This window comes from Stenella coeruleoalba, assembly GCF_951394435.1.
Source record: "Stenella coeruleoalba genome assembly, chromosome: 17".
NCBI lineage: Eukaryota > Metazoa > Chordata > Mammalia > Artiodactyla > Delphinidae > Stenella > Stenella coeruleoalba.
In genome coordinates this window covers 78,376,782-78,403,891 of record NC_137163.1, presented here as the reverse complement: position 1 = coordinate 78,403,891, position 27,110 = coordinate 78,376,782, and the positions used below count along the sequence as shown (strand labels likewise).

Genomic DNA, 27,110 nt, shown 5'->3' with positions numbered 1-27,110 from the left:
CCACTGTCAAGTGAGAAACCGTCCGTAAAGGATGGGGAGCTACAGCTCACGTGACAGACGCTGCTGAAGGTGCCCACGGAGCCCACAGGGAACTGGCTCCGGGGATCAAGGAAGCTCTCCTAAGCGCATGGACTGTGCAACACAGTAATGGGAGTCAGGGAATTTACAGGCTGAGGCAACAGCTCAGCCTAAGTCAAGAGAGCAGAGAAATTACACGGAGCTGGGTAGACTTCAGCCTGCAGGCCAGTGATTTCTTTGGGGGGGACCCTTTTGAGAGTCTGATCACAAACTCCCCTCTATTAAAAAATGAACAAATTAGAAGTGTTGCATACAATTTTAGAAGGCTCCCGAGTTCCTGGAGACCCAGGAGTCCACTCTAGTTTAGGAACATCTACTATAGGCAGCAGAGTCAGTCAGGTATTAACAAGGGAAATTACTTTTCCATTTTAGAAAGTGCAGTGCATCTGTGTTTCAGATCTACTGCAACAGACCAGGCACTCAGAAGGCTGGAAAAAACATCACCTTTGTCAACAGGGTGTAGCGCCCAACTGCAAAATCAGATTTCCCAGACTCCTTTCTCTCTGGTCTGGTAGGAAAGAAACCGATCTGAACAGAAAGCTGAAAGGCTGTGCAGGAGGGAGGAAGTCAGGAAGGGCTTCCTGGAGTAGGAGGTACAACCTGCTGCAGTGCATGTTTCTTCAACACAAATGAGCTCACACGTTCAGCATACACGGTAATGACGTGGAGATAATGAAGGTGTGGTGGTTTACAATTCGTGTTCTGAAGTGACAGGAAGGCACAAGCTTCCACATGCTAAAGGCATACCGTGGCAGCTCATAAAGACTTCAGCAAAAAGCTTAGAATAGAGTACCTTCCTAGGTAAGACAATGAGACGATGGGACAGTGTCTTCAAGTGATCTGGGGGACTGTGGATGCAGATGTAAAAATGCTAAGACGTTTTCCCTGAATTAAAACAACAGACTAATGAAGGCTATACCCAGGTTCATATTTTTTAATTTTAATAAGAATGACATCTATATGCAAATAAAATGATAACCCATAAGCAAATGGTCTTCCAGGGCCTGAATGTCAAAGGAGGACGATGAGCCCCAGGGTTTAAGGCTGTGAAGGACTGACTGGCTGTGATGCCAGCTGCAAACCCCAGCAGAGGTTTAGCTGTCCCAGAAATTTCCTTAGGATTGGTATTGTTTCTGCTGGTAAGCTGGCTGCACAGGCTTTGAGTGGCATGCCCCAACGCTATTTTTCCCACAAGCCCTGCTGTTTTGCAAAACATTAGGTGTTTTCAGATGTTATAGTAGAAAAACCCAGTACTTGACCTCTCAGACCCTTGAAAAGATCCTAGGAGACCTCAAGGACCCCAGAGCACATGTGGCAAGCAGCTGGCATAAACAATTACAAACTCAGATGCACAGGGCACAGCAGTTGCACAAGGTGTTAGGGGGCACCCAGCCCAGACACAGTGGGGGCAGGGGAGGGGATGGAAGGACCACACGAGTTGCCTAAAGAAGGCCTGGGAAGCAGAGACAGCAGAAAGCAGGAAAGGCATTTCGGGATGTAGAAGGGACAGGGGCAACACACCCGCTCAAACACTGCAAACAGCACCGCAGAGGTGAGCCCGGGGACAGAAAGCAGTGCTCCCGAGGCCAGAAGGACCAAGGGGCCTGGCAAACTCGCAGGCCACAGCACATGGAGCCTGGACCTCCTCCTGCAGACGGGGCAAGCCAGGGAAGGATTTCAGACAATGAGAAGCGCACTGAATGACTCAAACAGGATGTTAAGGGAAAACCAAAACCATAAAAGAAAGGGACTGTTAGAATTGGAATACATTATTTGGTCTGTGGAAGGCAATATTTACACAGTCATAACAGAAACCATGATTGCTGATTTAACTTGAATAGTCATTTAACCACACTGGGAGGATGAGAGGGAGGTAAAGGGGGTATGGGAGTTAACCCTTCATCTGTAGCAGGACGTAAAAGCTACCTTTTTAAGTTCCCTCTGGAGTGTGAGCCTCCTGGGGGGGACAGGTGAAGCCAGGAACTGCTATGCTTTGTCTGCAAGGCTCGTAGTATCACTTAACTTTCTAAACTGCGTACCTGCATTATTTGAACAAAACTGACAAGGTAAAAATGAAGACAGCTATATATATTTATTTAGACCAGAAGAAGTACAATAAAGACACATGGAGAATAGTTTCCTAAGGAATAAAAATATATTTAACAAATAAAATAAGTCTACAGCAGAAAAACCACGGAACAAAAAAGAGATCATAATATAAATAATAATTTACACTACAGAGCTTCAAAGATGTCATTTTATCATATACATTGTTCTGAAAAACTGAGTGAAAATGAATCACATAGTACATATAAATTGTATGTATGATGATAAATTACATTTTATAATATTCACTGATTTGATTATAAAAGTAGTATATGCATTTGCAGAAAACCTGAAAACCAAGTAAAATAAAAATTATTGATAAGCCTAACCTTTGAAGAGTCACTGTTATTATTTACTTTCTAAGCATCAATATTCTTATTTTTTTAACATAATGTTGGTATTATACTGTATATATTATTTCAGACATTCAGTTAATGTCTTAAGCATTTATTCATGCCATCAAAAATTCTTCCAAAATCCAGGGGCGTGATATTCCATGAGACAGATGCACCAAGTAACCAATCCCCTGACTACGGGACCGTGAGATTTACACTGATTACCATCAATGTACATATGAGGAGTTCGCAAGTTAAATCTGTACTGAATATTTTGATAATTCAACAATCATCTCCTACCTTGAAATTCAGTTCATTTTTTATGAGTAAAGCAAACAGTATTTAAAAAGCCATTACAGCATTAGGTCATGGAATGTGTTTGCCAGTTGTTAATTCTGAGATAATTCCATCTCGATCATGGAAAAGTGCCAAACACAAGTCAAGAGACCAAGGTGTAGCCTTGATCCCATTGATAACTTTGCTGTATGGCTCTGGGCAACCCTCCAGAACACCACTTCCTCACCTGTGAAATGAAGAGGCTAATTCTCGGATTCCTAAGGTAGCCCAGGGCTCTGATTTCTCTGCTATTTTGGCATCAGTTCAACCTGCATTGAATACAACTGAGTTTTAGTTATCTAGAAATGAGCGTCTGTGCCTCAGCATTTGTTACTTCAATCACAATTTTTTCTGCCGCACTCCTGCCATTTTCTCTAACATAGAAGGAAAAAAAATTTAGGGGTGTTCAAGTCCTGCATTAAACAATAAAAGCAAAATAAGGATTCTGAGAAAAAGAAGAAAGGGTAAAGGTAGAACAGGACAAAGTGTCAGAATAAAGGACTGAACAGCTTAGGCAGTTATGTCCCAGAAGGAAGCTGCGGCACTTACTCCTCAGAACAGTTTTCACTCCTGAGGGTGGAGGAGCAAAGGGCACATTCACATAAGCTCACCTGACATGATTCCCAAGTGCTCCGAAAGCTGCTTGCCCTATGCTTTCAGAATTAGGTCTGTGACTTTATGCACCTGGCAGCGGGAGAGAACTACTGGCAGCTCCATTCAACGTCATGGTGTCTTTCAGGCAGCTCAGGGATGTTTTATGGGAGGTTAAAGCCAAGTCAAAGGAGGCAGGAAGCAAGCCAGTGGCAGACAGACGCCACGGGGCAGGAAGAGAACAGGCGGAAGGCTGACCCCTCCCCTGCCTTCCTGGCACCGGTGGCCAGCAGTCACTCCTTGTGCTCCTGTCCCCGCAGAGGTGGGGATGCAGCCCACCCAGCTTTGGGGGAAGGAGACTGGTGACCCAAACAAAGGAGAACACACTACTGGAGGGCACGAACATAGGCTCTTTCTTCCTTAAGCCTTCAAGGATCTTGCCATGGGAGTCATGGACCAAGGCCGCTTTGAGTACAGAGAGAACTGCACGGGAACCTTTCTCAATGATGACAGACAAACACGAGGAAACATAGAGAGTTATGAAAGGAAGAAAAAGAAAAAATAGGGTGAGCCAAGGTTCGCTACTCCATGCCAAAAGCTGCTGAGAACATCTAATTAACTCCACGTCCAAGGACAATGCAAAGCTTGCCCTTGTTTTACCACTAATAACACACACATGCAATTCCCTGTGTACCTCCACCTACCTGGCACTGGAGTCTGTTTCTTCAGCATGCCTACGAAGAAGCACTAACCTCATCTTACTGACGAGAACAAAGTTCAAAGACCACGAGACAAGCTCACAGCTGGCAGGGGTGAGCCACAACGCAAATCCGGTCTGTCAAGCCCTGGACCCTCCTGAAACACAACAGCTGACCCAGAGGCTCCTGACCTCTCACTCCGAAGAACCTTTCATTCTCTTAGCTGAAAAGATGTTCACTTCAGATCTCCTTCCCTCTCCTCAACCTCTCATTTCCTTTTTTTCCTCCCTTTTGTACTCTTGGTTCCAAAGAAAGAATGGATTAGAACAGCGGTCCCCAACCTTTTGGGCACCAGGGACCAGTTTCGTGGAAGACAATTTTTCCACGGACGGGGGCGGGGGCGCAAGCGGTGGGCAGCGGCAGACGAAGGCTGGCTCGGTTACCCGCCTCTCACCTCCTGCTGTGCGGCCCGCCTCCTAACGGGTCTGCAGCCTGGGGGCTGGGGACCCCTGGATTCGAGGGAAATTAAGCATCTGATGTCATTTAATGACTGTACAGCCTCGGGCAAACTGTTTAACCTGTGATCTTCAGTTTCCCTATCTATAAAATGGGAAAAATAATAACCACATCATCAATTTGTGAAGAGTAAAGAGTACGCTACATAGAAAGCTCCTAGTAATACACAAATCCAGTAAATACTTCATTTTCTTTCACTTCTATGACACAATGCACATTGCAAACTTTCATTCTTCAATCCAGAAGACCAAAGAGGGAACACAAGGAAGCACCAGTTCTGGAATCTGGCGCCGTTATCACCTAGCGAGCGGCCTCCGTGAGACACGATTCTAGAGGGAGTGTGAACCCTGAAGCTGGAGCGCCAGGAAGAAAGGCAAACTGACAAGCCACTGTTCAAGCATCCACACTAGATACTCTGACATTCAGCGAGTGCTAAGATGCCTATATTCACAGGTGTGGACTTCTCAGTTACCTTCTCAGCCCCACGACTCCAGAGCTGCCCCTGCTGCCTTTCCCCACAGTGCCCCTCATTCTTCTAATTCTCCCCTCCTCCCCACCTGGGACAGTGGACAACGGCATGAACTCACAGATGGACAGAGAAGCAGTAGGTGGTGGCTCGCTGAAGAGTTCAAGGTACAGGACATGAGGGGATAAAGAAATACACATTTTTTTAAAAGAAGAGATATGAAGCAGCTCAATCTGAAATTTTTTTATTTTGAAAATTACAGAACTTCATATAGCTCCAGAAGTCTCTCCTCTCCTCTTACTCAAAGATCTGAATCTATGGCCTTGTCAAACCTCTACCACTGCCACGCAGGCCCGTGGTCACCGAGCACAGCCCTAATCGTAGACCACAAACACCCTCGCTATACACCTGTGTCTGTGACCTAACAAAACCAGTCCTCGGGGAATAACCTCATCAGGTTTGAGGATATTTGCTTGCCATCTTTCCATTTTTCAAGAAGTATTAAGAAGTGCTATACTACAGTCCTCATAGGAGCCACAGCCTGCAAGTCGTTTGCCTCCTCTAACTCGGGAAAAGTCAGAATACGGAACTGGCAGCTGTGCTGTCCGCTTTCAGTCCGTTAAGTGACAATGTTCTTAGGACGTAATGAGATCGATGGGGAAGCATGAGAGAAAAGCATACGTATTTTCAGCTCCTCTTGGGTCACGCTTTCAAAGTGGGGCTTATTTGAAAAATTATGAATTCACACAGGACAATATTCAAATAAAAATAAAAGAATACTCCGAAGCAAAACTACATGGTTTGGAAACTACTCATCAGTTCAGATGATTTGTATCTGTTCCCTTCCACTAATCTGTTCCAACATTTCGTTATAAAATAAACCCGAAGATGAGCTCACGCCAAAGATGTTCTTGCTATATATTAACGCACTGTGTAGTGCAAAGACTGGCCTTGTCACACAGTCATTACATCAAATTATTTTGATGGCACCTTTAAAAACTTTCAAAAAGTCTAAGTAAGCGCTTGACTAAGCAAAGATAAAGAATGTAAGTAGGTTAACTACCGTTTTCCAGTATTATAAAATGGCATCTTTTTTTTTTAACATCTTTATTGGAGTATAATTGCTCTACAATGGTGTGTTAGTTGCTGCTGTATAACAAAGTGAATCAGCTATACGTATACATATATCCCCATATCCCCTCCCTCTTGCGTCTCCCTCCCACCCTCCCTATCCTACCCCTCTAGGTGGTCACAAAGCTCCGAGCTGATCTCCCTGTGCTATGCGGCTGCTTCCCACTAGCTACCTATTTTATGTTTGGTAGTGTATATATGTCCATGCCACTCTCTCACTTTGTCCCAGCTTACCCTTTCCCCTCCCCATGTCCTCAAGTCCATTCTCTATGTCTGTATTCCTGTCCTGTCCCTAGGTTCTTCAGAACCTTTTTTTTTTTTTAGGTTCCATATATATGTGTTAGCATATGGTATTTGTTTTTCTCTTTCTGACTTACTTCACTCTGTTTGACAGTCTCTAGGTCCATCCACCTCACTACAAATAACTCAATTTCGTTTCTTTTTATGGCTGAGTAATATTCCATTGTATATATGTGCCACATCTTCTTTATCCATTCATCTGTCGATGGACACTTAGGTTGCTTCCATCTCCTGGCTATTGTAAATAGAGCTGCAATGAACATCGTGGTACATGACTCTTTGAATTATGGTTTTCTCAGGGTATATGCCCAGTAGTGGGATTGCTAGGTCGTATGGTAGTTCTACAAAATGGCATCTTTCTGAAGTCCATGACGGTCACTTTATCTATAGACAGACACTAGTAAAAGCTGCATAAAACAAAAACACCTTGTTATATTTCAGTACCAACTCACATAATATCATAATTACCTTAGGGTATTTCAGAACAGGTGGTATTACCTGCACCATATGAATGAAGAAAACCAACTGAGAAAGAGTAAATTGTTCTAGATTTCCTAAATACAGAGATATTTCAGCCTTATTCATAGATCTTACGTCATGCACTACTACTAATATTCACATTATCAGAAATACAGTGACTAGAAATGCAGGTCTGAGACCCTTGAGAAATGCAAACACACACACACACCACATTGATACTATAGCTTCATTTCATTTATGGGGACAAATAGTTCTATCCTTATTTTTAGTCACAACCCAGAGAAAGTTTAATAAGTTCTGAGAGATGAACTGTCGTCCTAAGACAATCATAACAATGCTACATGGGCTCTGAATTGAGTGCTAAGAGCTTCACCTTAAGTTCAAATGATTCATTTGTCATCCGTGGTTCCTTTAGTTAATAAATCTCATTTTCAGAAAACTGTCCAAACTAAGCAATCAAAATGCTTGCAAAAGCTTTTACAACTATAGCTCAGTACCTCTCTCCAGCCTGCACTGAACACTTCTTCACCACGAATCCGGCAAGATGAGCACGACACAGGCACACTGAGGAAAGGATGTCAAAGGATGGCTTCAGTGCACACAGACAGTCTCTGCTCAAGGAAATCAGTCTCTTAAATAGTTAGCATATTTTCAGAAAAAATGTTTAAAATTTACTTTTAACTTGGCTAAAATGAATTTACAGAACTAAAGGTCTCTAGTAACGTAAGAAACCGTTTCATTTTAAAATGAAATTAGACCGGTCTTCAAACTATAAGCAGTCGTCAAAATGGGTGAGTAAAATCATGTTTATTCATAGCGTATTTAAAACACTACACGTTCCCTCAACAAAAAGTGACTCAAAGCAAATAGTATTACCTTACATTTGGATATTTTAATTTTTAAGTGTTTTGCACAAAAAGACTTTACTTGATGATTTCCTCATTTAATAAACAAAAACTGATAACCTAGTCTCAGGACCTCTGATAGGCACGGAGGTTACGTGCTGAGTCACAGCCCTCCGCAACGTGAGATTCTGGTCAGAATTCGACAGGAGCCACATCAACAGGAATGTAACTTAATTTCGCTTTACTCTTTGCTACCCTTACAAGGACCATTTGTAGAAGGAGTACTAGCATATCAAATCATAACTTCACATCAAGTTGTATGTTCATTATGAATCATATTCTAACAGAAAGTGCTCTTTTAAAATAAAAATTATACTTAAATAAAGGCTCATAGGATACTGTGTGGGTTCTGTGTCGGAACCCTAATTGTACAGCTTCCCAGCTATGTGGCCTCAGGACACATAATCCACCTCTCCAGGCCTCAGCTACTACATGGTAAACCCAATATTAATAATAATAACTACCTCAGGATTAGTGAGAAATATATGGGATAATCTACGAAAACTGCCTGTGACATCCCATAACACACACCATGTGCTCAACAGCTGTGTTTATGATTTAATACAGACCTACTTAGTCCTCTCACAAAAGAACATGTTTCCATTTCAAGAAACATTCATCATATGTATAGAAATCTAGCAATAAAATATAATAAAGACACATAAAATACTGTGGATGTTAGGTGCCAACTGTCAATGAGATCTCAAAAACCCTATGGTGTTTCTGAGGGAAACCAAAGCATGGAAAGATTGGGGCAAGACTGCGAGGATATATCTCGTGAGCTGGATGGAACTGGAGGAATCAATGTGAACTCATGATACGTGTTTAAAGTATATACATATAAAATATATATGTGTATGTGTACACATATACATGTATATATACACACACACATATAAAAATAAGAAGCTAGAGAAAACACATATACATACATAGTCTTCCGTGTTTAAGAAGGCCTAGAAGATTGACAGCGACTGCTTTTCACTCTTGTTGGAAAAGGTGCGGAAGACATTGTGCATTTCTACCTCCCACTCCACTCTCCTATCTGTGCACACTGATCTCCCCATCCGCACACTGAGGACCCTGAGGTGTCCACTCCCCCAGTGTCAGTGGGGACTCTGGCACCTCAGCTGCAGGTTCTCTGCCGCCAGCTCTCACCATCATCCTGGGCACCTTCAACAAGCACCACAACTCCAACAACAGCAACTGTCTCATGTCTGAGAACCTGCCCACCCACTGCCCCTGGGAATCCTTATTTCATTCTCCAGGCACATCTTGCATCTAATTTGCTGATCCTTCTACCACTACACTTAACCTTCAGTGTCCCCAGTCCTTGAGCTAACTTTTTCTATAAAAGGTCAGAGAGCAAGTATTTTAGGATTTGCAAGCCATAGTTTCCATTACAACTTCTGAACTGTGTGCTTCCAGAGCAAAGGCAGCTACAAACAACTTATAAATCAAATAGTGTGGCTATGTCCCAGAAATTTTATTTATGGACCCCCGAAACCTGAATTACATAGAATTTTCACATCATGAAACAGTACTCTTAGTATTTTTCCAACCATCTGAAAATGTAAACACCCTTCTTAGTTTGCAGGCTACACAAAAACAGACAGCAGGCCCAGTTTAACCCACGGGCCACAATTTGCTAACACCCGCCAGTACCACTTTCTTCCCAGACTGAACAGGTCCCACGAACAAGTCTTCACCCCCTTACTCTGCCCCTCCTCCTGTCCCTCTCAGCCCCTCGCCCGGGCTTTCCACCTCACTCCTCCTGCGGGCTCCTGACCTTGGACAGCGTAGCCATGTCTCGGCGGGCTCCCACAGAGCAAGAGGGTTCCCGGCACCTGGCTCCCTCAGAGGCTGCCCTAGCCACTTTGCGGAAGGCAGCCTCTGGTGAAACACCTCTCTAGCATTTTTGCCTCATACCCCAGAGAGCAGATTTCTAGACAATTCCATCAAGGAGGCACCAGAGCAACTTCTCTGCCATCCAATGAGCCAGACACCCTCCCAACAAGGCCTGGATCTCGGCGCCAGGCGGGCCTCTTCCTGGAGCGCTCAATCCCAGCCCCAGGAGTAGTGGCTGCTCCTCACACCGGTTCCATATTCTTTAGGGCTCTCTTTACTTACTAGCCAATCCCATTACAGCTAACAATTCTTCACATTAAACTTTCCCTGTTCAAAGTACCGTGTGGTTTTCCTTTCCTGTACGAACTAGACTCACACAAACCTGAAAACCAGAAAGACTACATTCAGGTCCATCAGAGAACGAAAGACAGTTAGGCAGTAAAATGAACTGAGGATACACGAGACCCTGATACTATGCCAGCCAAAACACCCACAGTCCCATGGATCTGACGTGAGTTGCTATATCCTGCAATGACCACCCCTTTTTTTAAAACTTCCAAGTATGTGATTGTGTTTTATCTTAGTTTCTTGGCAAAATGTTAAACACTTGTCACCAGCTTTTCTGTGCTACGAGAGCTGTCCACCGTGATCACAAAGGGAAGTTAGACGGCCAACAGCAACTAGGAGTCTGAGGGCAGCAGGCGCCAATTCTGCCGTCTTAAAGTTCTTGCTCAGGGGGACTTTCCTGGGGGAGCCATGGCTAAGAATCCGCCTGCCAATGCAGGGGACACGGGTTCGAGCCCTGGTCCAGGAAGATCCCACAGGCCGCAGAGCAACGAAGCCCATGCACCACAACTACTGGGCCTGCGCTCTAGAGCCCACGAGCCACAACTACTGAAGCCCGCACGCGTAGAGCCCGTGCTCCACAACAAGAGAAGCCCCCGCTCGCCGCAACTAGAGAAAGCCCAGGCGCAGCAACGAAGACCCAACACAGCCAAAACTTAATTAATTAATTAAAGTTCCTTCTCAGGAGATCCATCACTGGGTCACACTCTTAGACAGAAGGATGCCTGGCAGCCTCAGCTACTGGGAGTCAGCTTAAACATGAGCTTGTTAACTGAAACACAACATCTTTCTCGTTCCCTTGTTTCCCCTGTATAGACTTCAATAATTATTAGCACACCTGGAAAAGGACAAAATAAAACCAATGAAAAACTCATTAAATTTCATGTAGACATGGTAGGCAGGCTAAAAATAGAGACCCACAAAGGAATGAAGGAACAGGGAAACAGCAAAGCCAAATTCTTGAAACAAATGCCTGAGATAAGCAATAGTAAAGGTTACTTTTTCTAGCCAGTGGCATTTCAAATCGAAAGAAGACAAGACCATCAAAAAACATTTATTGGAAAATGCAGTCCCAGAGTTGTAGGAACACAGAGGGAAAACTAAATATACAAACAGGCCCTAAAGAATTCAATGGATTTGTTGTATTACTCATTTTGCAGAAAATAATTTTGGAAGAAAGTAACAGTAAAAAATGGTAAATAAGCCATATAAACGTTGCAGCTATGCCCTAAAAATGTGATACGCTGAACACCAGAGAAGAGCAGGACTAGCCAGAAAGACATCCTTATGCTTCTACAGAGCATTTGGTTTTATTTTAATGTGTGTTGTGTGGGGAGGTATATGTGTTCTGGAAGAACAAAAATATTTTCGGGCTTCCCTGGTGGCGCAGTGGTTGAGAGTCCGCCTGCCGATGCAGGGGACACGGGTTCGTGCCCCGGTCCGGGAAGATCCCACATGCCACGGAGCGGCTGGGCCCATGAGCCATGGCCACTGAGCCTGCGCGTCCGGAGCCTGCTCCGCAACAGGAGAGGCCACAGCAGTGAGAGGCCCGCGTACCGCAAAAAAAAAAAAAAAAAAATTTCAAAAATAATAATCTCTAATAATTTACCTTATCCAACTACCTTACTGTCATTTTTTACAGCAGGGGAGCCTAGGGTAGAAATTTACTTATGTCTATTTACAGTGAATGCAGAGGGATAGTCTTTCTTTCCTACTGAGAACAAAGAGTATATACAACTTCTTCAAATATAAGACTCCTTCCCCCAAACTGGAAGGATTCCATGTAGCAAACTCACAAGGACCCCAGCTTCTATCTGCCAGAAAAGCGACTTAAACAGCTGTTAATTTTGTCTATGCCTTCCTCCAACATACTGCCTCAGGCTTTTGAGGGCAGGTATGTATCACTCCTTTCTCTTGCTCTGCTGATTCAAAGTCACCCTCCTCTTCAGTACAAATTTTCCAGTGCATTTAATAAATTACTAGATTAATTTCACAGGGCCACGGGTCCCCACCATCACTTCAAACACAATACACCCAAAGCCTTCTACACAGCCCTCACCCTGCACGGCAGCTACTCGCTTCAATTACTCCCACCGCTCTCAGTGAAAATTCCATTCTATCACCATCCTTATCAATTTTAGCTAGATTACTACAACTAACTTCAAGACGGTCTTCATACTTGTGGTTCTCCCATCTGTACACCATTTTGACTCACCTACCCAATACACCACTTTTGTCATTAAAAACAGAACGAAGCTCCAAAAACTCAAGAGGTATCTCCAAGATGCTACAAAAATGAGAGAAAATCCCACCTGGCAGGGCTCAAGACCACCCCCATTTAAAAACAGCAGTAGGACTTCCCTGGTGGCACAGTGGCTAAGAATCCGCCTGCCAATGCAGTGGACACGGGTTCGAGCCCTGGTCCGGGAAGATCCCACATGCCACGGAGCAAATAAGCCCATGCTTCACAACTACTGAGCCTGCGCTCTAGAGCCCACGAGCCACAACTACTGAGCCCACGTGCCACAACTACTGAGCCTGCACTCCAGAGCCCACGAGCCACAACTACTGAGCCCGTGTGCCACAACTACTGAAGCCCGCACGCCTAGAGCCCGCGCACCGCGACAAAGGGTAGCCCCCGCTCTCTGCAACTGGAGAAAGCCCCAGTGCAGCAACGAAGCCAAAAATAAATAAATAAATAAAAATGACACTAATATAAACGCTCTAAATCAAGCCTTTAAAAAAATTTTTTTAATAAAAATAAACACAGCAGTACTAGTTTTTTATCAGCTTTGTAATGTCATCTAAATATTTTGTTGGGGGAAGGGGTTGCTTAGCAATCACTTCACTAAGGAATCAAATGATCACAATGTGTTATTATTACCTGTATACATTTTCTATCACTGCCTTAACAAATTACCACAAATGAAACTGCCTAAAACCACACAGGTTCATTATATTACAGTCCCGGAGATCAGAGTCTAACACAGGTCTCACTGGGCTAAGATCAGGGTGCAGGCAGGGCTGCATTCCTTTCTGGAGGCTCTAAGGGGGGTTACTCTTGCATTTTCAAAAGTCTAGTGTCCAAAAAAAAAAAAAAAAGTCTAGTGTCCGTCTGCTTTCTTTGGCTTATGACCCTTTTCTCCATCTTCAAAGCCAGCCACGTCAGGCTGAGTCCTCACTCTGCCTCTTTCTTCCACTTCTAAGGAACCCTGTGATCACACTGGGCCCATCACAGTAATACAGGACACTCTCCCTATCAAAGTCAGCTAATTAGCAACCTTAATTCCCCTGAGCCATACAGGGTAACACACTGACAGGGTCCAGGAATTAAAGCATGAACACCCTGGGGAAGAGGGCATTATCTGTCTATCACACTGCCCGAAGTCTACAACCAAATGCTGCTCCACAGGGAATTAAATCTGTACACTTGGGGCCTGAATCCATTCTACTCACCAAGACACAGGAAACAAAATAAGAGATCACAAGGGTAATCGGCGGCAAGAGAGCTCGTGGTCCTGACGGAACACGGAAGTCATTTTCTCTTACAGACAAGGCACGGCCACACCAAGACAACCCAAAGTCCCCTGAAACAACAATGACTATACTGCAGACGACTATACAAGGACTTTAAAGATGACCCTGAAAATCAATTTGAAGCACTAACTGGAAACACTGCAACAAATAAAACCATCAATTTTTTATTTGGTTATTCTTAAGGCATGTAATCATTTTCTCTTATAAATGAAAACGTATGCCCAGTCCTATAACCCTGGAGCAGTATCACAAAAAAACTCGAGCATCCCTAATATGCTACACCACTGGGCGAAGCTGTGCCTAAGCTCAAAACCACTTAGGGCTCAACCCTGCTCGATTCCTGCCCTTAACTTTTAGGACAGTGGGAAGCCACTGCACAGATTCATTCTGAGGGCTGACAAAAATTCAGTTCAGCGTGAGTTAAGACCCTGTACGTGAGAGCTGGCACCTTTTCTCAGCTGTTGGTACTTGTCAGGATTTTTGCAGCAGATTCAAAATTGCTCAAACTTTAATGCAGTATGATTCCAGGTTGGCCTCAAGAGGGAGCACCCTTTTAAAAACAGACTGCCCTACAGGTGGTGCTTTGCGTGTTATCACTAAAAACGAACGGAAGACAAGCGAGCCTAAGGTGGCTCCCCAGCGACCGCGCCCCGGCTCCCTGGCTACTCCTGACCCCCCACACAATACTGACGCGAGGCTGCTCCCAAGGCTAGCCTCTCGTTTAAATGGACACTACTGCTGTGCGAGTCCCTCGCTCTGCCCTGCCGAGTGACGACTGATCTCATGATACTTGAAAAGCAGTGTGTGACTCATAAAGCATTACTACCTTTATCATTAGTGCAACTTTCATTAGTTGAGCATTTACTGCATATAAAGCGGTGCCATTTTAATTCATTTAATCTTAACAAAACCCTGTGCAATAGTATCACTTCCAAGCAAAGGGATGACCTAACTTCCTTAGGAGGCAGAATGGGCTCTGAGTTCTAGGTCTGTTCTCGCACCAAGCCCTCTGTCCTTGAAGACTGCAGATCCTTTCACAGGAAAGAAAGCAGATTCAGCAGATTCAGGAAAAGGAACTAACTCTGAATCTCAGTTCATGCATCTATAAAATGAGACTAATGATACTCACCACACAAGACACTCTTTGACAAGGCTGTTGTAAAGATTAAATGAAGGGAAAGTTATACAAAAGTGTGAAAATGTTAAAGCACCAAGATATTGGCATCTCGTACTGCACCGTTCCAGGGAGCATCCGCCACACACAGGAGACTTCCTGAGGCAGCGCAGGGAATGGCAATCACACTGTGTCTGTGTGAATGGGGCCTCCTGGAGCCGTGCGCCGCGGATGTCCATGCGCACGTGCATATGCAGGTGTGGCCCCAAATACATACAGGATGTACTATCTAGGCACAATAAAACCAGGGATTATGAAACAGTGACCGCTGAACAAGTCCTTAACAAGAAACAGAAAGCTTACAAGAAGCTTTTTTGCCATAAACAATAAGGTGGCTCAACTAGTTTAAGACCATGGTGATCTCTCCCTTTCCATCAGAATCAAACCAATTTCAGGAACAGTTACAATACAGGTATTTATATAAATCACTGCAGAAAAGCCTAAATCTTTCTTTTGCCATTTCTAATTTCTCTGGTTCATAAAAGAATAAAGGTTCAAAATCACTCTATTTGCAGGAAAAAAGTCAAGTCCATTAAACCATTAAAATGGTTTAGAAGTATCTGAAGTAATTCTTTCACAATGGTATTTATAATACATGTTAAATCACTACAGACCACTGCCAGGCTTTTTCTTAAAACTAAAACTGTAGTAACTACCTTCATGTGTTCCAAAATCTGCTCTTATATTTGAGTATCAAGGTGACCATGAATTTAAAAATCCACTCTAGTCATCAAGAGACTACAATGCAGGGGGCTTCCCTGGTGGCACAGTGATTAAGAATCCGCCTGCCAATGCAGGGGACACGGGTTCGAGGTCTGGTCCAGGAAGATGCCACATGCCGCGGAGCAACTAAGCCCGCGAGCCACGACTACTGAGCCTGCGCTCTAGAGCCTGCGAGTCACAACTACTGAGCCCCTGTGCTGCAACTACTGAAGCCGGCACACCTAGAGCCCATGCGCCACAGCCAGAGAAGCCACCGTAATGAGAAGCCCGCGCACCACAACGAAGAGCAGCCCCCGCTCGCTGCAACTAAAGAAAAGCCCACGTGCAGCAACAAAGACCTAATGCAGCCAAAAATAAATTAATTAATTGATTAATTTTTAAAAAGAGACTAGAATGCAAACAGGAGACTAAGAGTACCAGGACTCACAGGGGTCACAGGGATAAAATACACCATCCTTCGAAATACTGTCAAACAAAGAAAGGCTCATTTTGTGTTTGTTTTTGAGCTATGGCATTTCTAAATATTTCTTTCTAATAAACTTAAGATCCAGTATTTTAAAGACGATTACAAAAATACAATGATACACAATCAGAATAAAAGCTCTGAATTATTAAACCAGGAACAGCAATAGAGGTGGATATACTAACCCACCTACTGACACACGTGGGGCTCCCATCACCAACAGCTCGGCACTTGGCCGTTCATGCACAAACCACCTGGCATGCTAAGCTGAGGCCCTACCACAGCCTTGGTCACCTGGCAAAGCATCCAGGTCAGAGAAAATTCAAGCACTCACATTTTCCATGCTTCTATCACCAAATATATTTGCCTTACATGGCAGCAGGATTTATAAAGCTGGGCTTTTCTAGTTGGTGTTCTCATTAATACAGAAATCTCTCAGAATTAACTAGAGGACACTCACCCCGGGTGATTACATTCCCGACAATCTGTTTCTTTTTTATCCATATTTTCTAGTCTTTCTACAAGGAGTTCTTACTGCTATTATATGTGGCAGGATCTGGAGATGAACAAAGACAAATGACCTTTTTACCTATTATTTCTACGAGGGCCAGGAAAGTGTGTATAAGTGACCAAACGAGAATCATAGGTGTTCAGAAATGAGTCAGTGCAAACGAATCCTTGTTACAAAAACCTGAGCCATGTGGACCCAGGCAGCATATACAGTACCAGCATAAAGAGAAATGACATAGCTACCAAACACCTAAAAAACTCATTTTTTGATGCCTATCAGAAAAACACTCAAATCCCATATTTAGGACAGAATTACTGAAAAATAACAAAGAAAAGATAACTCATCCTGTTCAGTAAGCCATATCTACTATGTTTAAATAACAAACAAAAAAAAGGCACAGCTTGGGAAACCTTAAATGACTTGTTAGGAGTAACCTGATAGACCAGCTACACAACTTTAGCAGCTGTTACACTTGTATACGATGACAGTCTGTATTTATAGCACCCTTGGTCAGAAGGAATCAAAGTGCATTCATTATTTACCTGACATCCCATCATCACCTTATGCACTTGTTATCACATTCAATTCTGACTTTTCATTATTCTTACCGTGACTTGTTATTCAATAGGATTCTGACTGACATTTTTAAGATACATGAATGTTATTTCTGTTTATACATAAAGTCTGAAAGGATTCACACCACACTGTTAAAAGGCCATTATTACCCAAACAACCCATGAGGAACAGATGTGGATGACAGAGGTTTGCTGAAGGAGGAATTTGTTAAACTTCATTTATTTCAGTAGTTTAAATCTTACACCTGAACATACAATAACACTACAGTAAAAAATTCAATGACCTCATAAAATATATTGTATTATTGGCCATGACATTTCCTTCTAGATGACACCCAGGGATCTTAGTTCATTCCCTGAACAGATTTCCTATGTTAAATATACTATTACAGGCCACAGTCCCAGAGACGAGTTTCCAGATACGGAGAACCCTTTCCAAGTACAGAACTTCTAACCGCAGGCAGAGGTGGCCTCGCGCGGAGCGGACACTGGCCCTGGGAGCTGCGGCCAATCGCCACTGCCACTGCCATTCCTACTCTTCCGCCCACAGTCACCAGGGACTCCAGCAAGCATCTTCACATGGCCCGTCCTTCTCTCACCAGTCATCATCAGGCCTGAAAAGGAAACCATTTCATTCCCCAAGAAACATCCATTTCAGTTTTCAATTTTTATTTTTCCCTAGAGAGAAAGATCTACTTTTTATTTCTCTTCCTTCAAACGGGTGGCTCAATGGGTATAACAGTATAAAACTGGAAACAATCTAAATGTCCATCAGTAGGGAATAAGGTTAAATAAATGATAATACATACAATCTACATATGTAGCAATATATAGCAGATACTTTGAGGCTGCAAAAAGGTTTTTTTAAAGAATGAAGAAATTCTTTACTGTTATGGAATATTAGAGGTACACTCAGTGAAAAATGCAAGTGAAACTGTTGCAATGACCCTCATCCTAACTGGAAAGAAGAAGAGTATTTATTCAAATTTACTCGCATACAAATAGTTTCTTTTGTATCATTCCAGAGATAAGTGGCTACCTCCCAGCGGGGAGAAGGGCAGCCTGAGGAGTCATCTTCAGGCTAGAAACTTCTCACAGCACTTAAACCTTGAGCCATGTGACTGCAGTACCTATTTTCAAAATCATTTATTTTAAACTTGCTTACAACTTTTATCTTTAGAGAAGTATTTGTGATTACTTTAATCCTTTATGAAGTCGAGAGCAGGAAGACTAATAATTAGTCTGAGAATCAATCTCACTCTTATAATCATGCATTTAGTATTCCAAAAAGAAACCCCAAATGTGTCCCCCATCACCATCACCAAGATATCCTACATTCGCAACTCCTAACAGAAAGGATTATATTTTTATAAGATAAAGCAGAAACTGATTACTTAATATAATACTTATATTGTATTACTTACACTATAATACAAAATGCAGAGGCAGATATAAGAGAAATATAAAATTTTAACCTTTGCATGGTAACCATTAACCTTGATAGATTCAAAATAATCTGAAATTTCACATGAACTCTTCAGGAAGCAGACTTATGTATAATCTGTGTGAGGGCATTTCAGCTGACCAAAACGTTGGAGCTTCCTGGTGTCACAAAAAAGGAATAAATGACACTGCAGGATAGGCCCGTATCTACATAAGCACAGAGAAAGGTGTGAGGCCAGAAAGCTTATGAGAACATTGTAGTTCATTTGACAATATGTCTAATTTAACCGCATCGAAAAGAATTCAAATGTCAAACCATTAATTTTAAGAATTTATATACATATATTATACATATGTACAATTGTCAATAACTCAGACACATGCATACAAAAAAAAAACTGAATTTTTAAGAAAAAACAACTTATCATAATTACCTAGAAATGAATCTGAAAATTGAACTCATTTGATAGCCTACAACAAGAAAATCTGGTTGTCACATACACAAAATTAAAAACTCCAATAAACTATTGGGTGTCATCTACCAACTAAAGTCAAATACTACTTAAATTGCCATTAACAGGGCAGGTGACCAGAGATCATTTTCATATCCATTCACACCCATCTCCTGAGCGTCCACAACACACGGTTTCTGTTTTCGAGCATTTTTTAATCCAATTACAACTGTTAAGAGTACTCAAAAACAAATTCAGAGTAGAAAGTTCTCATCACAAGGTTAAGCAACTATAATATGAATGAGAGGAGACCTTACTCGCAGGCGGGGAAGAGGAGCCCTAGCGAAATACAGCGCATCAGCAAGCCTTCCACAAGGAGGGCCTCAAAGAGCAGAGACAGGAAAGGGAGGAAACTCCGAAAGAAAATGCATAAGAAACCAGAAGTTTGAATAAAACAAGGAACCAATTGGAGGAGGAGCGCTGGGGCCACGTAATGCAGTTTTGAAAAGGCAAAGGTGAAGAACAAGGACTGTATTCCAGAGTGGATCAGGAGCCACGCGGTGCAGGCACAAAGGTCAAGAACACAAAACTGGAAGACATGCTTGGGATTCCAACTCCAGTTCACCTACCCACTAGCAACTCCCTCAGGCTCATGAACTCTCGATTTCTTCCTCTGTAAAGTGGCATAACAGTACCTACAAAATAAAACTATTACAAGGACCAAATGACACAAAGCACCCGGCACAGTGGCTGTCAGAAGAAACACTCCGTACGTTTTGGGGTTTTGTTTTGTTTGCAAGCAGGGGGAAAAAAATGATCAGGGCTGCATTTAGTACAATTAATTTGATAGCAGCAAACGATGGGATGGTAAAACCTAGAGATTCGGGACGACTCCGGTTAATGGCAGTTGAAGCAAAGGGATTAAAACTACTTAACTGCTGGGAAAATGGAAAAGAGGCAGGAGAATCAGGAACCACATGCAATAAAATGACAAATCATTTATAAGAAGGGGCCAAGTGTCAAAGGTGTCCTTTGATTTTGAGTCTAGATGACTAAGAAAATGTGAGGATCATTAATACAAACAAGTAAATGAAGGAAAAAGAATTAACTTTGCAAGGAAAACACTTCAATTCTGAATCTATTTGATTCAACATAACAAAATGACAGCACTTTAAAGAGTCTGTCAAGGAAAACAACAGAAGGCAGGTCTGAAGCTCTGGAAATAAAATGAAGCTGGTGATGCAAACTGGGACCTCAGCAAAGAGGGAATGAACAGGGGGATCCAGGGGCCTGAGGCGGCCAGAAAGGAGAAAACACAGCTCCAAAAAAGGGAGACGGGAACTGTATCTCAGGTAACACCTGTACGTAAGTCCAAGGTGCTGGCCTGTAGCAGGAACAGGGAAGACAAGGGCCTCACGACACTTCACAGTCCACAGCTCTCAGATGCTCACTGCACTTGAGGTTATACACTGAACTGACTTACTGCACTGTGGTTATTACAGGTTTGCAAGAGCCCGCCCATTACTGCAAAGTGTTAATTATTCCAACTCAACCCCCAGCAGGACACAGCTACCACAGGATAATAATCGTAATTAGACTTTTTTTCAGTATCTCAAAGAACTATAACTTTTAAGTTCTTATCTCCCTTGACCTCCAACCACGGAGCTGACTCTTTGAGGGCTCCCCTTTCCCTCTGTCTACTCTGAGGGCCAACTCTCAGATTATCTCCCCTCTCCTTTGGCCTCTCTTGCATCTTAACCATTTTCTCCCTAGAAACAGAGCTATCAGGGAACAGGTCCTTTAGGCAATTCCACAAGAGTTCTTTCATACTTAGCTTTTAAATCTCATCTAGATTTTAAACTCTAGATCATAGCTGACGCTTTTGTTACCATTCATAGGCCCTAAATAGTTTATTGACGGCTACTCATAAATGTATGCCGCCCCAAAAGAATTTTTAGGCTAACCTGGAAAACTGTATTTCTCCCCGTGAGCCATAAGATCTCTCTCATTAATTTTTGAGACTATGCACACACAGAATTGGATTCCCCATCCTCCAACAGCTGCAAGTCCTAACGTATTCTAAAGACATCTTGCTAGTGCTGAATTGTTTTTTTGTATCCCACAACTATAAAACCCACTCACATCCAGTGTAAGTTGTCCAAGAGACAAGTGATGGCAGATATGCCATTTAAATGTGAATCTAATTACCATCCTTAACAAATGCCAAGAAAAAAAAGCTCAAATATTTTCCTATACGTGGGTTTCTTCTCAAATACATATTACAACTGATCATACTTTAACTTCAGTACGTGCTGTATTTCTTTAAACCACACAGTTGTCACATCTGCTGGAAAACCAAAACAGATCAATAACCATAACATTATGACATACACTCTATTAAACTGCCTGTCATGATGCAGTTTTAGGTGGCCAAAATAAATAAGCAAATTTTAATCTTTTCAGGACGCTCTTTGTATTGTTTTCATCATATTAGTTTACAAAGAGTGTAATGGTGTTCATAAAAATACTAAATGAAACTAGTCTATAAGGAATAAAAGCATCTGTAAGAGCTACAATTCACTATGACATCCAAATTTTGCATGGCATCAAATGGAGTGACTGAAAACTAAAGTAACACAATCCCCCATCTACTTGCTTAATGGCATCACCTCAAGGAATTCAATATTTTATTTAATAATACACCATCAGAAACCTCATCTAAAAGATATCATTAGAGGGACTTCCCTGGTGGCGCAGCGGTTAAGAATCCACCTGCCAGTGCTGGGGACACGGGTTCGAGCCCTGGTCCGGGAACATTTCACATGCCGCGGAGCAATTAAGCCTGCAAGCCACAACTACTGAGCCCACGTGCCACAACTACTGAGCCCGTGTGCCTAGAGCCCGTGGTCTGCAGCAAGAGAAGCCACCGCAATGAAAAGCCTGCGCACCACAACAAAGAGTAGCTCCCACTCGCCGCAACTAGAGAAAGCCTGCGCACAGCAACAAAGACCCAAAGCAGCCAAAAATAAAAATTAATAAAAATAAATAGATATTGTTAGAGTTTCACACTAATTATCCTTTAGATTATTTTTCAATACATACAATTATATTTATGTCTCTATTTGTAAGGAACGTTTCCAAGCCAAAAAAGAGAAGGAAACTCTAAGTTCGGTAATTTTGTGAGGTAATTTTCATTAATGGGGGGCAGCACAGGAGAGCAAAAAACAGGTTCTTGGATGCAGGTCTGAAGCATGAAGCATGCCTGCGTCTAATGCAGTCAGCACCACTGAAACGGCAGCGGGGTCTTCACCAGTTTAACCTCTCAGAGCCTCTGTTTAAAAATTCATATAGTGGAGAGACTGCCACCTATGTGGTGAGAAATACATAAGAAGGCGCATTCCACTAGCAGCGAGGATAACTAAAAAGGCCACGGATGTTTTTTATTCCTTCTAAACAGTTTCCCGAATAATAAAATGCTACACGACTGGGCCTCAGATTTCAGGCTATACATGTTGAGAACCAGATGGTTCTCTGTGATGACCTTACTCAGTTGTTTTCCCTGGAAGCCAGCACCAAGATGAACGCACAGCACATTTTTAATAGATACAAGGCGGTGATTCGATCAACGAAGCCTCCAGTTCTGCACGCAGAAATATCAAGTGTAGCAGAGAGCCCCTAGTTCCCCGTGCTCTTGAATAGTAAGCAGCTGCTCTCATCCCTCCACTTAACAGCTTACTCCCTACGGTTTACCTGCCTGAGACACAAACCTGCGGGCCACTGGCCTCCTACCTTTACCTCTTCGTCACACAGGGGCCAGTTCACATTTGAGGGACTGAATCTGTTTTCAACTGAGCATATGGAATTTAAGTTTACTCTGAAAAATGCACTTAAAAAAACAAAAAATGAAGTATTTTAGTAACCTGCATTATGAAGTCACCCAGGCCTCCTGAAAGCTACCATTAAGATCTATGTAAACATATTACTCAACTTCCTAATATGTAAGTATCCCCAACTGGCAGACATTCTGAAAGTTCTACCACATTACGTTTCAAAACATTAGTTTGTAGACCTTATTAAAAGCTAACTAAAAGCTAAATGATTATACAACTATGGACGACAATGTTCATCGATTAAAATAGAGCTCTGTATGTTTTTAAAAGAATGAGGTATGTCATAAAATGGAGAAACAACCATGAGGAGAACTGGCCAATAAGAACTATATACTACATATGATCCCAATTTTGTTCTTTTTGTTTTATTGAAGTATAGTCGATTTACAATAACGTGACAACTGTGTTTTTAAACTGTATTTATTACACGCACAGACAAATCCTTAATGGCTAAACACCACACTCGCAGACTGGTTCCCCTGGGCAGTAAGCGGGGGGGGGGAGAGAGGGGTGGGAGGCCGGCGCGGCGGGAGGACACACTTCGTCACTGTGCGGCTGCGCTGTGTTTCCTTAAAGAGCACATAGTACTTCTGCAACAATGATACATAACAAACTAAGAGCAAAAACTATCGGGTAAGACCGTACTTCCTCCTCCGTACCCAAAGGATGCCAATGTGTAATATAAAAAACACAGGATCTCTAAATTTTAAGAAGAGGACAGATGGAAACACAGTTCTGGAAGCGGGGAACAAACAAAAAAATAATTGGATTCGCAAAATTTCTCCCCGTGTGGTTCCACGCCTGGGTCCCCTCTACTCCGGCGGTGGACTAGCCCGCACTCTACAGCAGTAACCGCCCAACCAAGACCCGAAAACGAGAAAAGGCGGCGCCGCGCCAGCCCCCGAGAGCCCCGCCAGCCGCAGCGCCGAAGCCGCGCGAGGCGCCGCGGGCAGGTCCGCCTCCTCCGAAGCCGACAACAACAAAGTCGCGGCGGTGGGGCCCGGGCCCGGCCCCCCGGCCCTTCCACCTCCTTGGACCCCGCGGCCGCCAGCCTCCCTTCAGCACCCAGGCCCCCTCGAACCCTCAGCCGCCGGCCCCGACCTCCGGCCCCTCGGCCTCCGACCCCGGCCCCGCGGCCCTTCCGACCTCCAGGCCCCAGACCCGCCTCCAACCCCGGGCCCAGCCTCCCCCGAACCCTCGGCCGCCCGGCCCAGACCTCCCTCCCTCCCGGCCCCCGACCACCCCCTGACTCCCTCAATCCCTCGGCCCCCTTCGGCCCTTCCGGCCCCTTGGCCCCCGACCCCGCCCCCAGCCCGAGGCGACTGCCTTACCTGTGGCGAGGCGGTCGGTGGGCCCGCCGCAGCGGGCGCAGGTGAGGCGCTGGGACTCGGCGGGCTCCGCGGCAGCCGGCGCCGCCGCCAAAACAACACGTCCGCCGCCGCCGCCGGGGGGAGGGGCGGAGCCCGGACGCTGGTTGGGGAAGCCCGAGCGCCGCGGCCTCCGAGCCGGCGGGGACCGGGCATGCGCGGACGGCGGCGGGCGCGAGGGCCGCCGCGAGGACGCTGAAATCAACAAGGCCCGGGGACGCCCCATCCGACTCCGCCCCTCGACTCGCCCCGCCCCTAGCCCAAACCACGCGAGATCTCTACGGAGCCCGAAAACATGGAGGCAGAGAGAGATCCCGCGAGAGCAGCCGCCGCGTAGCCGCCGCCGACGCCACCGCCCTCCCCCCCGCCTCCCCGCGTGGGGCGGCTGTCTCCGGAGCTTGGGCCGGCGAGTGAGCTGGTGCTGCTCAGCGGTTCCCGGCGGCGTGTGGGCGCTTGTCTGTCCGCCACGGCAGGTGGCTTCCACCCCCTCGGGCGGCGCCGGGAGAGGAGGCGAGGCCGAGGGCTGCCTGGCGGGAGGGGTCTGCCCGCGGCTGCCGGCCTTGCAGACGTGCGGACCATGTCCGCGGGCTGCCTCCGCGGGTGAACAGTTAGAGCGCCCTGAATGCCGTGCTGCTTCCCACCGTGGCTATCTGTGTGCAGAAGCGTTTAAATCAGATACTGTTGGCGGAAACCCTGCAGGCGAGGTCAGAGCCCTAGGGAGGAGCTCGCAGACGGAGCAGAGTTGCTAAGAGCTGGTCGGCGTTCAGTTCAGCAACTGTGTTTGCAGTGAATGGAGTGTAAATGCAGGTCCGGCGGCCGCTCCGCTCCTCCTGCAGTCTTTCTGTCTGCGGTGTCCTTGACCCCTGCATTCCTGGTCCCGGGCCCTAACTGTGTACTCACCGTGATGGGGTCACGGAACAGTCTTAAAGGGTTCGCTTTCTGAAATTCCCAAGCAGGAATTTCTGCACCCGAAAGTCTCCTACTATAAGCTAAATAAGTAAAAATGGTCAAGTTAGGAAAATAGCTGAAATCATGAATCACCTGCCACACCTCTTTTCTCCCCTTCATTTCTTTATGCATTTTCTTTGCTTTCCCCATTCTGCAATAGGAATTTTTCAGAGTTCTAGACTTTTTTTTTCTTCTTCCGCAACTGCATTAAACTTGACCACATGTCATTTTTAGTAAGACTACCAGTAAGGATGTAGTTAGCAAACGGGACCAAGTGCTGTTCTTGTGGGTGAGTGATTCAACGGCAAATCGGCCGACAGCTCAGTGTCTTCCTGGGGTTCTCCACCCTCAGACCATTTCTGATTACGCCTGCATTTAGCACTTCTCGTGCATAATTTACTTCTGGTGAGTGTGTGCCTTCCTACTGATGTGTAATCCACAAAGTCTGGGCGCAGGCCTATGGTGTTCCCTGCTGCTCTCCAGCACCCAGTACAGGGTCTCCTGCAAGACTGGTCCTCTGCAGTTGTTGAATGGCTGATATAATTTTAAATTATCCCGTCATCCAGAATTATTTAGAGATTTGTTTAGACTTTGATTAATGTACATGCCCACAAGACAATTTATTCCTAGAGCTCTTGGTCCAGTTTTGCAGCGAGTGTGGTCCTGGCAACGGGAAAGTAACACTTGCTGCAGTAACTTAATTCTTCACACCAGGTTGCTTCAGTTTTAATATTAAGCAGGAGATAGCCAGAGTGCATACTTCATGAATACAGAATCCTGTGTAGGCAGGAGCCTTGTAATATCGGAAATGCTCTGTTAGTTGCACGCAGAGGCTGTCGACTGAAAAAAAAATGCACAAAGTGAGAGTTGTGAGTTAAGTTTTATTTGTGGGAAGATCAGAACTCTAGCCCGGGAGACAGCTTTTCAGATAGCCCTGAGAAGCTGCCCCGAGGAGGTAGGGGACGGTCAGTGTTATACAGGTTTTTAGTGCATTGGGCGCACACACGTTTTGGCAGAGGTTTGCCGCTAGTCACGAGGAGCAGATGTCACTGCTTATGCTTTTAGTGCTTTTCTAGGTGTGAGGAGATGCAAGAATTGGGCTCATGAAATCTTCTGAGACTATCTGACTGTCTGAAAGCCTGTTCCGCCAGTTTTTCCCGGAGCACAGAGCGCCTCATTCCTGATCTCCAACCTGAGCTCCTTTCAGGGGGTGCTGAAGGTCAGCAGCTGCAGCGGCTCATGATTTAATCCTTGTAAAGGTAGATGGCGAATGCCAGTGTGTAGTTGGCAGGGCATTCGGCAAATGCTTATTAAACTAAACCAAATTCAGAATACAAACTACTGTCACCATCCTGGAGTTCACATTTCCCAAAGTCATGGCAAGAGTTGTTGCATGTTCTCTTCAGCCTCAGGATTGGAGGTCTTCGTGTGTTGCCCAGATTAACCTTAAATCACCTAGTTATTTGCAAACACCTCTGTTGCATAATGGGCCTTGGTTATGGTTTATAGTGAGTGCCAAGTCTGGTCTGAGGCCTGAAAGAATTTCTTTGTATCTTTCATTTGACCTGCAATGTCTGGGGAAAATCCAGGACTAAATCCTACTAAATATGGAACTGTTTTGTTCTGCAACTAAATTTCCTTGTACTATTTTCAGTACAGTTACAAGTCCATCGCCTCCTTCCCCGCCCAACAAAAAAATAAATATCTCCTCTCTAATAAAAGAGAATTAGTTTCACTGTACTTACTTTTCTGTTTGAAAAACAAGAGCCACACAACGGCATTGCCTTACTGATTTTAAGAAACATAAATTTGGCTTTTTGGGAAGATGGTCATGTTTCTAGAGTAGGACTAGAATTTGGAAATGAAGGAGAAAACTTCAGACCCTACATTCC

General features: G+C 44.4%; 1 protein-coding gene across 4 annotated transcripts in view; it reads right to left on the bottom strand.

Moving 5' to 3' along the window:
• The window catches only part of PCMTD1 (protein-L-isoaspartate (D-aspartate) O-methyltransferase domain containing 1), a 61,227-nt gene extending 36,706 nt beyond the window's left edge, over nt 1-24,521 (bottom strand). The window contains exons 1-2 of one of the 4 annotated variants that reach the window (XM_079902037.1): nt 24,235-24,372; nt 3,043-3,124 (exon numbers count right to left, since the gene is read on the bottom strand). Coding sequence is in view for 1 of the 4 variants with exons in the window: in XM_079902038.1 (XP_079758164.1) it covers nt 24,235-24,496 (262 nt within the window). In the remaining 3 variants the exon portion in view is untranslated. Of the gene's footprint in view, nt 1-3,042; nt 3,125-24,234 lie in introns of all 4 variants that reach the window. The other 3 variants (XM_079902038.1, XM_079902042.1, XM_079902036.1) reach the window with 3 other exon arrangements.
• Between the last annotated feature and the right edge of the window lie 2,589 nt (nt 24,522-27,110).